Raw genomic sequence first — 14803 nt, forward strand, 5'->3', positions numbered from 1 at the left:
CTATTACTTGGGTATCACGTATAGATTTTCATATTTGTTACGAATATTTGGGATATTTTTAATTCATTGTTATGGTAGAAACCTTTTCTACCTACGATAAGAATGTATCTAGAATTTTCGACATATTCGCGTAAAAGTTTATTATGAAATGTTTGAGTAAAATAAACAAGATATACGTTAAACTTATTTTAGTATTACGATAGTGCATACATCTACCTATTTTAAATTGATTACTATTGTCATTTTTTGTGAAAAGGATACAATTAGGAGTAAAAAGAAGCTTAACATTGTATACTCTTGCTCAGCCTGCCGTATTCTAACTGAAATAATCATACGTGCATTAGGTAATAAGCAAATTGTATGTAAGTTGTTATACGTATATAATATGGTATAAAATAATATATAATATGTTACAATATAAAGTACCTAAGCATAGAGGCTTGTAGATTTAGAATGTCGTAGCGCGATATATAGACGTAAAAAACATGTTGACTGAATTCTAGGGACAATACTCTGCACCAGCACTTTTTTGATCTGCACTATGAGAAAATCGTTTTTCAATGAGTATATTTTGTATAAGGTACATTGTTTAGGAGCCTTACTAATTGACTTATACCTTTCCTAAGCAGTAAGACGAACAGTATTGTTGGTCACGATGACAATTGGTATTTACAATAGCTCGATTTATTTGCGAGCCGTTTTTATTTACTCGCTTACTATTTGGAATGCGATTCCTACTCTATTTCTTCTTCATCAAACTTTCTTCTCGTCATTTAAAAATAAAAAGACACAATTTTCTGTCGCATTTTAATAAAACAGTGACTAATATTGTTTGTAATGGATATAAAACAATGATATTTGAAAATAATTGTTTTGCAGAAGATAAGAATGTCTTTCGACATATAAAAACATTCAATGATAGTAAATTCAATTTTCCAGATTTATTATTTAAAGATGAACCTACTCATTTATTGTTATATTTAAGACATCTGAAAATAACTCTTTCTAAGACAGGAAAACTTTCAGTTCAACAAACAATAAAAAATAACTTGGACAATAATGGTCTTCCTTAGTATCCAGACAACAGTTTAGTTGTAAAAATGGATTATATAATATATTTAAATAACCGACAATACTGTGTGAGCAGACAATAAATAGAGTTAGGAAATGTTCCATGATGGACAATAAATTATTTATTAAGAATTACAGTAAATTTAGGATATACGAAAGTGATTAGTTAATAATTATAAGATATAATTAAAATAAGATATAATTATTCTATTAAATAATCTACTAAAATTCTCTCATATAATATTAGTGTATAGTAATGTACTTCAATCAAGAGCTCTATTTATTATTTCATATAGTTTGAAGAGCATATAACATTTTTTAAACATTCCATTTATATTATATCATCTATAAAATAATTTATGGTATACATGTATGTAAAATATATGTATATGAATATATTGCTTTCATACATTTTGAGAAGAGTTATAAAAATTAGACAATCAGATATAATGGTACATTATTTTTATATAATCGTCTGTTGTATTTGATTAAGTAGATTAATGAATATTTCTGAGACTTCCATACAGTACTTTCTATACAGAAGCTATGTGTTTTGCGGGTTATCTCCATTTAGATCTATTATTAGAATGCTAACATTTATAAAAATTAGTTCTAATAATGGACCTAATGGAGATAATTGGCAAAACTATTGCTTTTATGTATAGTTGATAAGCCTTTTATAATTTTCTTTGTTGTATTACCGCGCTAAGTTAAATGACAGTAACTGCCAATTAAAACTTTTCCTATTTACTATATTTCAAATTGGTAATTATTATTTTTATTTTACATCTTATTTTGCTTTTTAGAGATTTTGATTCTATAAATAAAATTATATATACAATATATATTGTTGTTAAAATTGTGTATAGAAAATGTTATTTTATTTTATCATTATATTGGAAGCAATTATATTTTTTGAATGTCATGTTACGTTATTAGCAATTTATAGAAGCATAAGTGTTTCTGAGACCGCACAGATGCGTAAACAGAATATTGTGATGAAATGTAAAGTCAATGGTTTACATAGATGTATACATATTATATATGTACGTATATATATATGTACATACATACACACGTACACACATACATACATATATACATACATACATACATATACGGTTATTATCTACATACATATGTATGTAGATAATACAAAGTAAAAGTATAGTCAATACTAAACGTAATATTGAAGGAAAAGCTAGTATAAGATTTTATAGTTATACGTTATAATATATTATATTTACAAGAGAATTAAATTCAATGTATGTAAACTTAATTAGGAATTTAATATAAAAATTTATTTTATTATTTTATTTTAGTGCCAAATTAGCTGTAGCAATATACATTTATTTAAAAAATATTTAATTTGTTTTTTAAATGACAATTTAGAATTTATATTTTTATAGTGATGTAGTTAAAAAGATTTTGTTATTCCTTTATTAAACAATATAACATTTTGTTTAGAATTGATATTTAAATCCAAACTATCTATACCAAATAATGCGCAAATATTTATATGAATATATACAGAATAATTGATTTATTCTATCATAATTTAGTGTTATTATACAAGTATATTTAAATAGAATTCGGACAAAAGGTCTGAAAAATTTTATGTGATAGGATTGTTCAAAATAGAAACGTTGGAGTTTCAAGTTCAGATAATTCGTATAATTCGAATTAATAATCGAATTGTTTGATAGTTTTTAACGTTTAAAGATTCGAAAATTCAAATGTCAAGTAAAATTTTATTCCTTTCAATTTCTCAATTTCTTGTTATGTTTAATATGGTTTAGGTACTTACAATATTAGATAAAATATAAAAAAGAATGAAAGAGAAGAAGGAAAAAAAACTGTTTATATATTTATTTTTGCATGTTTATGTATACATAAATAATATTAGCAAAGAAATGTTTAACAAGAGTAATCACAAAAATGATTTCTATTGAAAATGCGTTAAGAACATTAAGTGTAACTAATTTGTAGATTTATAAATTGTTTTAGAGATGGATTTTGAGAATACAGAAGTTAAATATTCGTGATTAATTTAAAACCAGTTATAATAACATTATTTATGTATATAGTATAAGATTTGTCAATCCTTCATAGACCATTTTCGAGAAAAGTACATCACGTAATGAAAGTAAATTTCACGTAATATGCTATAATTACAATTAGTAAACTTTTCTGCAATATTATACTTTCGCGCTATTCTTATTTGTTGAAAAAATGCATGTAGTATCATAAAGAAATCTTTCACGCTTTTGTCATATGCTCGAGAAAGATGATTCTAAATCTTCGGAAATATCTGTTTGTATTAAAGACGTAAAGAAATGCCGCGCACAAAATACCAAGTATTTCTCATTCTTGCGCGCGAAGAAGTATTCTTTTTAAAAGATACTATAAAAATGCATAACTACTCCTGTGAAGTCAATGTTGGATATAATAAGATAGTATAAGAGATATACGTATCGTATATACGAATCGTCGCAAGATGTTGCACAAAAATTAGCATAATTACAAAGCGTACTTGCGCTTATTTGTATGTAAGTGCGTTTGCATTTACATTTAAGTTTGATTATTTTTAATGGGGCAAATCGAAACAAAACGAATGCACCTTATTAATAAGAGAACTATGTTTTTTCAATGTCTAGTGATACGTATGACAAGCATACGTAAATTAGTAAGTCAAGTCAAATGAATGAATTCAGATGTAAAGCTCGTTGTCTCTCTTTCGAGCATCTTTGTTTCCGATACACTCAATTTTCATTTGCTCTAGATAATTGTTTCAGATAAAGAAGAACGTCAAGAGTCGACATACATACATGTGCACAAGTGTTATATGTATAGCATTAGATATAAGTCTATCAGTTACTATAAATTGTAAATTTGATATTGGTACCGAAAATATTTCTCGTATTTTACGTGAAAATGTGAAAGTAACACGTTTGGAATATGAAATCAAACTTTTTGCGTTCTTTAATTTAATGAATAATTACTATCATTCTCTCTCTCACACACATACACACAGAAAACAATAAAAATTTAGCTATAACTATTACAAGAGATAAATATGTCAGTGCAAAAATACAATAAATTATACTGAGCTTGAAGATTGATATATTATTATATAAAAAGATATTAGTATTACTGCATCGATCATAATTAGGTATTAGTCAAAAATTTTTATTAAAAATACTCTTTTTTACATTTTTTATCACATAGAAAATCTCACGATATTGCACAATCGATTCCTTATAAAATTCTTAAATTATTATATGTAAAATATCAGGGCAATAAAAATGATAAATTGTTGTTAAAAATATTATGTTTTTATGATAATATGAGAGAATATAAAAACAAATTAAAAAACTTGATGTTCCTAGTGCTAGGTAATAAAAATATGATTGCAAAAATTTTTATTTAGTTTAATCTCGAATATTTTAAAATTTTGATTAATACTATTTTAATTCAGAGATCAACATTCGAAAACAACAAAATTATTTTATCATAACTGTTTTGTTTCTACATGTATCTTTACTATTATTGACGAAATATGCAATGTTGTTTACAAAAGTAAGCGATTAAAATAAATAATCGCTAAATATAATTTAAATTATACTTGATAATTAATTATTATACATGTATCATTCGTGTAATGTATAATTGTTAAATCGCTAAATGTATATTACAAAGTGGTTTTAAAGTGCTATTGATATAGCAAATTATAGTTTTTAAGTACGTATTAGCATATAACAATAATATAATTAACTTTATATAAATACGTTTATATTATTTTTTGACTCACGTTTTATCCAATCGAAAGCTACTATCACATGTATACACGACATGACGTGTAAAATTGAGACTATACGTTTTTAAATTTTTTGTGAAATACATGAATAGAGAAGGAATGTGAAAGAGAAGCAGTATGTAGATATTTTTTCGTAAACTCAGATATATTTTAACTTCAGCTTGCTTTTAGCATAAACGTTTCAAGGAAGACAAATACAACTGTAACGCGGAAATCTTGAATGTAATCGCTTATTTGTGCTCGGTACAAATCCTAATCGTACAATCAGTGATCGACGATATTGTATACATACAATTACACGCGTGACAGTTGCGCTCACGTGCACATACAGTTGCACGCAACATACACGTACATTATATATGTAAGGAACGTGCTGATACTTACAAGATTAACAGTAAATTAAAAAAATATTTGCACACTCCGTCATTATTTTGGATAATTTTAAAGAGAGAAAGAATTAAGAAACATTATCTTTTCTTATTTTGTCTAAGATAAAATATATTCATAAATATACTTTATAATTTTTAATGCTCATAATGGTATTGTTGTATTTAAAAAAGACGAATGTGCAATTTGTTTTTGTTCACTTTTAATCAACTGTTATGCGCAACTAGTACTCTATATAGCGAATGTTGCGTATAGCGTAAAATGAATACGCTCGTATTTGTATGTTGAATATATACCTGACATTGACTATAAATGTAGATACGTTTACACATCGTGTATTGCTGTGATTAATACATAGACCTAGGCGATGTTATACGTTAGACTATAATTAATGTGAAATGAGATAAAGACAGTCAAAGCTGTCGACTGTTAGATGTGCATATGTAATTGCATTTTTATTTGGAAAGTACATCCATAGTCGCCCGTTTGCAATTTTACATTTCTATCACATGAGCATTTCGGGCGCGAAAAATCTAAAAACATTTAGAATTCTCTACTTCCGCAATACAATATTATCATTGATGTCCACCGATTATGCAATAATGACTAATGTTCAGCACACAAATTTATTTATTGATCTTAAACTTTGAATGCCACATTGCTGTGTAGCCGCATTCTGAAACAAAATTTATTTTGTCCCTCGGCAGAAATTTATCTTTAAAAGCAAACATAGTTGTTGCAATTCATTGTCATTGCTCATTGATGTTTCACTGCGCGTGATTAACTTAACGCTAAAATGTACTGTAAGAAGGAACAATATTATCTTTGAAGTCACCTTTGATTTATCAATTATTCAAACATAATATTATTTAAATGTTACTGAAGAAATAGTTATTCGAGACATTATAATGAGAATATGTAGAAATTATTACGACTTCATTGTAAGAAATTTACATAGCACGAGAGAGAATATTATTATATTAATGAATATTATTATATTAGATGAGGTCTCCGTTCTAATAGTAAAATAGAATCTTTTAAAGCCAGAAATACATAGAAAAATATAAGGCAGTAAGATGTAAGCAATAAGCGAATCGACCGAAATCACAGCCGAAAATATAAAGCAATAATTTTGGTTCTCTACTGTAATTGATCGAATCGCTCTTACTGCTTACGTCTTATTGTTTTGTATACGATATGGGCTTAAGTACTATTATTTCCAAAAATACAAATACGAATTTACATTGTAATAATTAAGGCTCATTTTATATAAACAAATTCGTTATGCGTTATGTTGTGTTTAATATTAATCTCTCATGAACTAAAGCCTACGTAACTTACAACGCATTAATAAAATTACAACAATTAAACATTATGTTACGATTTTCTTTGTACATTAATATATATAGCTTATTTACTATTATGTACAGATCAACTTCAGTACTTAACGTAATGCGTTACGGATGTTCTTGTGTAGAGAACCTAAATTGCATCATCCTCGTAAAAATAGCGATTTCTTTTTTCTTTTAAATGTAACGCTAGATGATCAAATATCAAGGTGACTTCGAGATAATAGTAGAATCAACGCTTGCACTGCCTTTCCTATTCATTAGTGTAATATCAAATGTGACGATCTCTTTAGCGTGGACACTATGAAATATATTACTGCGTACACGTGCATATTGCTGTTAACTATCATGAATCTTAAAGAAGTAGACTAAAAAGAAGGTATGTCGTTAATTGAACTCACTCTTGCTGGTCGAGAGTTGTAGTCTAGTAAGATATTTGAAAAGACATGTACGAGTTATTTAGACATTCTCGAGAAAATATCATAATTATTTTAAAGAGAACTTACAGGCTCGTGCTTGCAGCAGCGCGTGAACGAATTGATGATTTAGAAATTAATCGAACCTTGCGTATGGTTTAATTTTTAATATACAAAGTATTAATTTCTGATATCTTTTATTAATTCTTTTCAATAGGAGAAAAAACTTGATTTTATTTTTCTTTCATATTGTATTTTTACAAAATATTAATACAAAAAAATTAATTCTGTGCATATCTTCGTAGATATAACCAAAATTATAAGATATCAATAAGTGCAATTGAAATATTATATCTGCTACTATCTGTTTATACAATTTTAATGCTTATCAAATATAAACTCAGAAAGAAAAAAGCACTAGGAGTTAAGCGCAGATAACTTTACGCAAACGCTGATATCTATATATCAAGCAAAATTTATTTATTTTAATAATTGTGCTTACATGTGATTAATATCAGATTTTATTTCTTTATAGTTGTAGGGGAGCTCACTGTGATTAAACATCACTTGATTCTTTTCATTATTTTTTATTTATAATTTATTTATGTAATTTGCATTGTCTCTGAAGAAGGCTAAAAAATGAGCCAAAACATATAAACACAATTATTATAATAAATAAGTTTTGCTTGATATATATTAGAGTTTGCATAAAGTTATCTGCGCTTAATTCCTAGTGTCCTTTCCTTTCCAAGTTTATATTTGAATTGTACAAGAGTTTTTGTTATTTAAAAATTATTATACGTTTTAATGCTTATAATAGCTGAAAAGCTTATATCATACTACGCATTGGAGGTTGAAAATTGCAAATTAAATGTTAGAATTCGATCAATCAGATAATTTTAATTTTAATCCACTTTATACTGACTAGTTGAAAAATTTGATTTTTAATTAGTAATTTTCAATTCGCGTAATTTGATATAAGCTTAATACTATCATAATAATTATATGGCAATAATTTTGTTTTAAATTATTACAAAATTATGTATATTCAAAATAAAAATTTTTTACTTGTTTTAATAAAAGAAACAATTAAGAACATTTATTATAATGATATTAATCTCTACAATTGCGTGACTGTATATGCCTGTTCGTTCACATATTTTTGCAGATTGGCTATAAACAATTATTATCGAGATCAAGAGAATATAAAAAAAAGTACAAAATAATAATTATAAGCAATAATGTGAATACACACATATATATATATTTATAATATATATATATAAACATATCCGAATATATTTGCAAATAAAAATTATAAAAATTTTCATTGCATGAATCAAAAAGACTTACACAATATATACCATATATATATATATATACATGTATATATGTATATTTACGTGTATGTTTTATATTCATGTACATATATATATATATCTCGATACATTGATTACAATAATTATTATCTTTATATTTTTTCGAGTGCAATCTGCAAAAATAAAGAGCATCATATTATGCGAGAATCATTGTGAGTTCATAAACGCAAGACAGATCGGTACAAAGATATTGTATTAAAAAGTAAAAATAATACATAATACATACATATATGTACACACATATATTAGTACTGTGTTGTAAGATGATATTATGTACGCAGCCAGAAAATATAGGATGAATATTGATATATAATATATATTTATGGAAAATTCGTGTTGACAAATAAATTATGTATGAACAGTACATATGTTTCTTCTTATTTAAAATTTTGCTTCACAAATTATTTAACAAAGCATAGTGTAGTCTATAACTTATGAAACTGATTTTATTACAGTAATATCAGTAGTATCAATTATTGCCCGAACAATAAACCTAAAATTTTTATTTAATTACATATATGTGTTAAATATATTTTCTGTGTTTGTTTCACTGTATATAGTTAATTGATCTCGAGTAAATTATTGTTTTGTATTTGTGCTATATATATTTTTTCAGTACGTTATGAATTTACAAGAAAAGCAAAAATTTTGTTTGATTCCTATTTATTATCTTTGAAACAGATATTCAAAATGACGCAAAAGACTTATAGAAAAGAAACATTATTTTTAGCAAATATTTTTTGATAGTATGGTAGACATGATCCTATACGTTCTATTTAAGTTTATGACTTTTTTTAATTTTTTGATGAGTTCAGAAATGATAATTGATAGTTAAATTTAAAAGAGATATTTTTGAACATTTTTAAAAAAAATATGAAACATTTGTAAAAATTTTAATAAAAAATCGTATTTAGAATAAAACAAAAAACCTTACGATCAATATGCATTTGAGCATGCTTTGGATAGTCATTGGTTTTATTTTACAAAGAATTTTTTCTCTGTGGTTATAAATATAACATTACAACAAAAATATAAATTAAATAAAGTGTTGTAAAGTATAAATACAAAACTATATACAATAAATAAATATATATATATATATATATATATATATATATATATATATATATATATATATATATATATATATATATATATATATATATATATATATATATATATATATATATATATATATATATATATATATATATATATATATATATATATATATATATATATATATATATATATATATATATATATATATATATATATATATATATATATATATATATATATATATATATATATATATATATATATATATATATATATATATATATATATATATATATATATATATATATATATATATATATATATATATATATATATATATATATATATATATATATATATATATATATATATATATATATATATATATATATATATATATATATATATATATATATATATATATATATATATATATATATATATATATATATATATATATATATATATATATATATATATATATATATATATATATATATATATATATATATATATATATATATATATATATATATATATATATATATATATATATATATATATATATATATATATATATATATATATATATATATATATATATATATATATATATATATATATATATATATATATATATATATATATATATATATATATATATATATATATATATATATATATATATATATATATATATATATATATATATATATATATATATATATATATATATATATATATATATATATATATATATATATATATATATATATATATATATATATATATATATATATATATATATATATATATATATATATATATATATATATATATATATATATATATATATATATATATATATATATATATATATATATATATATATATATATATATATATATATATATATATATATATATATATATATATATATATATATATATATATATATATATATATATATATATATATATATATATATATATATATATATATATATATATATATATATATATATATATATATATATATATATATATATATATATATATATATATATATATATATATATATATATATATATATATATATATATATATATATATATATATATATATATATATATATATATATATATATATATATATATATATATATATATATATATATATATATACCATTACAAATGGTGACACAAATGTGACGTAGCATATCTTTATTGGCAATTAAATCTTTATAAATTAAAAAATCTTTAAGTATACAAAGTTTTCTATAAAACCTTCAAGTGTCACTATAGATAAAAATCTATACAATTTAAATAGATCGCAGTACTATGGGAGCCATGCAGCTATATCTCAATAACAATGAATTTGAGGACATGTTCTCTATTATAAATTAAATACATATGCATTACTTACAAAAGAACAGAAAATATTTTAGAGTTAAAAAAATTTTTAAATATATGTACATATATAAAATTCTAAATTTTAGTGTTTAAAATAATAAAGTTAGTAATTATAATAAACAGCAAAATGTGTTTGATAATTTCTGTAAATAAAACAATGCTTACGATGCAAATATTTGTATATTGTTTTATTTTTTAACGTGTATATATATATTCCAGAGAAACAAATGAATATAATACAATCTTGGTAGTCTAAAGGCTTAAAACATTCACACGGAATGCCAGAGATCCGGGTTTGACTGGTTCGACTTTTCGCAATATAAATTAATTATTTATAGATTTTTAATATGTCATTCATAGATTATAATATTTTCAACGTTATTAACATCCAAAATACTATGAGCATCAAAAATTGTTAAATTGTTAGTTAATTTAATTCGTGATAGTATTGTAGTAGTTTATTAGAGTTTGTGTTGTAAGTCTGAAAAAAATTTCGGTGCGTCTTTAAGAATCTATAATACATACGTATATAGTATACATAAATTCACACGAAATTATAAATTAGAAGCATTCAAAATCTAGTTTGACCATTACGGCATGTTCTCATCGGTACATAGAATTAAAATTTATATTTTTTAAGTGTAAAATAGTATTATATATATATATATGGACTACACACACAAATAACTATATATATATACACATACATATATATACATATATATACTTTTTTAGCTATTTCTTTAGCCATTTTCCTCAGCGCTTTTGATTTAGCTATCTTCATTGCCACTTTAGCCGCTTGGAGCTTAATATGAAAAGTTTATCCATTAATACTAATCTATTATCAAGAATAATTTTTTAAATGTAAAATATTATTTAATAAATATATTGTTGGACAACTTACTGCAATTCTGCGCGCTATCGCACCCTATAAAAAAAGAAATAATTCCGTTTATATAACAAATAAAAAAATATACGCTAAATGTTTCTCTGATTAATATTTAAAAAATGTATCTTATATAAAGGAAACTTATAAAAATAAAATTTTAAAAAAAATACGAAAGAAAGAAAAGGATAAAATTTTTCATATTTTGCTAAATTAAAAAAAATTCTAACTATTATACAATATAACAGAATTTAATTATAAAAATTGCTTACGATAGGGCCAAATGAATCGGCTTCACCGATTGCGTCGGCTTCACCGATTGCGTCGGCTTCACCGATTGCGTCGGCTTCAGAAAGAGCTATTGATTTTGCTACGGAATCATCGATGATCATCATAACAAAGATTATGACAAGAACTAACAATAGATATGTTAGCCGCATTTTTTAATATTTATTAAATTTCAAGATACGTTCACCTGTGCGTATATTTCTGATTTCTCGGCGACGTGTAGAGCTTATATAGCACAAGAAATGTGATCTAAATATTATTTTCGTGTTTAATACGGAAGTACTTATATTTTACATTGCTATTTATAAATGTTTAATATATATATATATATTATATGCATAATCATAACATTTTTATCTTACGTGACAAAAATATGAAATATTAAAATATAAAATTACAGATATAAAATTATTAAACTGTAGAGTATGATGTACTGTGTATATAAATAGATACATTATATCAGAGAATGGATGTAACTAATTATTTGTAACAAAGTTACAACAACAAATTACTTTTCGGATAACTTTACTAATAACTGTGTTACTTTTCTTTTTTGATAACTCGGTTTTTTTTATAACAGTGGTAACGTAGTTATATTTTTTTGGTAACGATAACGAATTTTATATTTATTTTTATCGTTACGTAACACACGCGATAGCATACAGTTCAATGGGAATTATTAGATAGATGTCTCAGTTTGTTGCATATTTTACATATTTCAAAATTATAAATATAAAGGTCAACATTATTACTTTTAGAAGATAAAATCGTGTCATTTAAGTCAGTATGACTGTGTTTCGAGTAGATAAATGTTTTGAGCTTGCTTCTTCAACGACTTAATATTACGTGTATATTTTTGTACACCTGATGGATAGTGTTATTTCGTCGCATACAATTTTAATGTGATTGAAAATTTCGGTGATTGAAAATTTAGTGAGAGATGAGACATTATAGATTTAATTGTCAAATTTAACTCAATTTGAACCGTTTTTTAATTTAATTTAACCGAATTCAATTCAATTTAATTTAATTTGGATTGAAACCAATTAAATCCAAAAAAAGTTTTCCCTATTTAAAATTCAGAGAGATAAAATTTCAATCTATTTTAATCCATGTTGTTTACTGGGAACATATTTGGAAAATTATTGTTTTATCTTCTTCTAACATTTTTTATTTGTTGTACATTCAACATGAGAATCTTTAAAAAGTAGTAGATCTACATAATCTAATGTATACATTTAAATTATGTATAATTCTAGTAGCACAATTTATTATACAATATTAGTCCTTGATTGGTTCAATATAGCTTCAACGTTTAAACAAGTATATCGTTAATAAATTGCTAATAGGAGATTCGCACACATTCTCTTCATTATTAAAAAAAAAATATATAACATAAAACAGTATAAATATGAAGAGGACAAAGAGCCAAGTAATTTAAATAATAACTTTAATTCAAATAATCATGATATGAACATGACAAAAACAAACGTTTTGACTTCGGGTTCATTTTCAATATAAGTACTAAGATAACGCTTGTTATTTTTTCAAAATGACAAAAATAAGATATTGAATTTCGGTATTATAAGCAAGCAATCGATGACAGTTGACAAACTTTATTATAATAATTTCACAATTTAAAATTTAAAGCGAAACGTTTCGACTCTTACTGTAGTCTTCTTCAGTCTCAATAATATATACAACCATTAATATAAGTAAATATAACAATTTAAAACAGTAATTATAAAATACAAAGTCAATTAGTCAAATGTTCTCTCTTAGTCAAATTGTAAATTGAAGGAAAAAAAACCATTTCATAAAGCTGTATCCACATCATGATTCTATGGAACTATTAATCAAATATTAGGCAATTAAAATTGAAGGTAAAACACTTCAACTCTCATCCCTCCTTCCCCCTGTGCAAGGGCACACGACTTCCATGGTAAATATCTAGAAAAAGGGAAGCATTTACTTTGTTTGTAAAGTACTGAATGTTGCGAAGTGTATGCGTGGATGCAGAGGGTTCCCCAGAAGGGTGATACCTTTGCAATTCATGGTTAGCGCATAAAGAATTGAATGACACCAATAGAATCATCTGCGCTGGCTATGCGGATGGAGGAAAAGATACATGCCAAGTAAATTATCTAAAATCTAAACAATTAAAATTTGTACATTCTCCTTAGATTATAAAAATATTACGTATGTTACACAAATTAAGAATTTTATTTTTTTAATATAATTTTATAAAACTAGAGTATATTTTATTATTCAAACTGCATTATATTAATTTTTGAATCACCTTAAATATCGCATCGGTAAAATATCATTAAAATATCTAATTGTGTATTTGTATATGTGTAAGAAATTAGTTTTTACAATAAGTTGATCTCAAAACTTTTATATCTGAAAAATATGTCACGTTATTTCTATATTTGCTAGTATAATTTTCGCAAATAAATATGACAATAATTATGAATTATTAATTTTTTTTAAGGGCGATTCTGGAGGACCTTTGTTATGTCAAGATAAAGAAGATAAGGATAAATGGTTCGTTGTCGGAATTGTCAGTTGGGGCATAAAATGCGCCCATCCAAACGGGGTTAATAGTAACATCTACGAAATATAATAAAATCTAAAATTATATATAGTTAAAAGAAAAATATCTTTTACATCTGTATAATATTTTAAGTCTAAGAAATCATAGTTTAAAACTAACTATTCATAATTTATTAATTTC

The 14803-nt window shown here is 23.6% G+C and overlaps 1 protein-coding gene across 1 annotated transcript; it reads right to left on the bottom strand.

The window, feature by feature from the left end:
• Window positions 1-8511: 8511 nt before the first annotated feature.
• Window positions 8512-12305, bottom strand: LOC108772403 (pilosulin-1-like). The gene is made up of 4 exons (XM_018537924.1): window positions 12051-12305; window positions 11797-11820; window positions 11620-11697; window positions 8512-8532 (listed from the first exon to the last, which is right to left on the bottom strand). Exons 1-4 carry the CDS (start codon window positions 12216-12218, stop codon window positions 8512-8514), a joined length of 291 nt encoding a protein of 96 aa, XP_018393426.1. The 5' UTR covers window positions 12219-12305.
• Window positions 12306-14803: the final 2498 nt, after the last annotated feature.

This window comes from Cyphomyrmex costatus, unplaced genomic scaffold (genome assembly GCF_001594065.2).
Source record: "Cyphomyrmex costatus isolate MS0001 unplaced genomic scaffold, Ccosl1.0 scaffold189, whole genome shotgun sequence".
NCBI lineage: Eukaryota > Metazoa > Arthropoda > Insecta > Hymenoptera > Formicidae > Cyphomyrmex > Cyphomyrmex costatus.

Excerpts from the sequence above, each read along its gene's own strand:
- LOC108772403 (XM_018537924.1), bottom strand. The coding sequence starts at position 12,218 with ATGCGGCTAACATATCTATTGTTAGTTCTTGTCATAATCTTTGTTATG. Across the intron at positions 11,821-12,050 it reads CCGATTCATTTGGCCCTATC|GGTGCGATAGCGCGCAGAAT; the intron begins GTAAGCAATTTT and ends CTTTTTTTATAG. Across the intron at positions 11,698-11,796 it reads CGATAGCGCGCAGAATTGCA|CTCCAAGCGGCTAAAGTGGC; the intron begins GTAAGTTGTCCA and ends TTTCATATTAAG.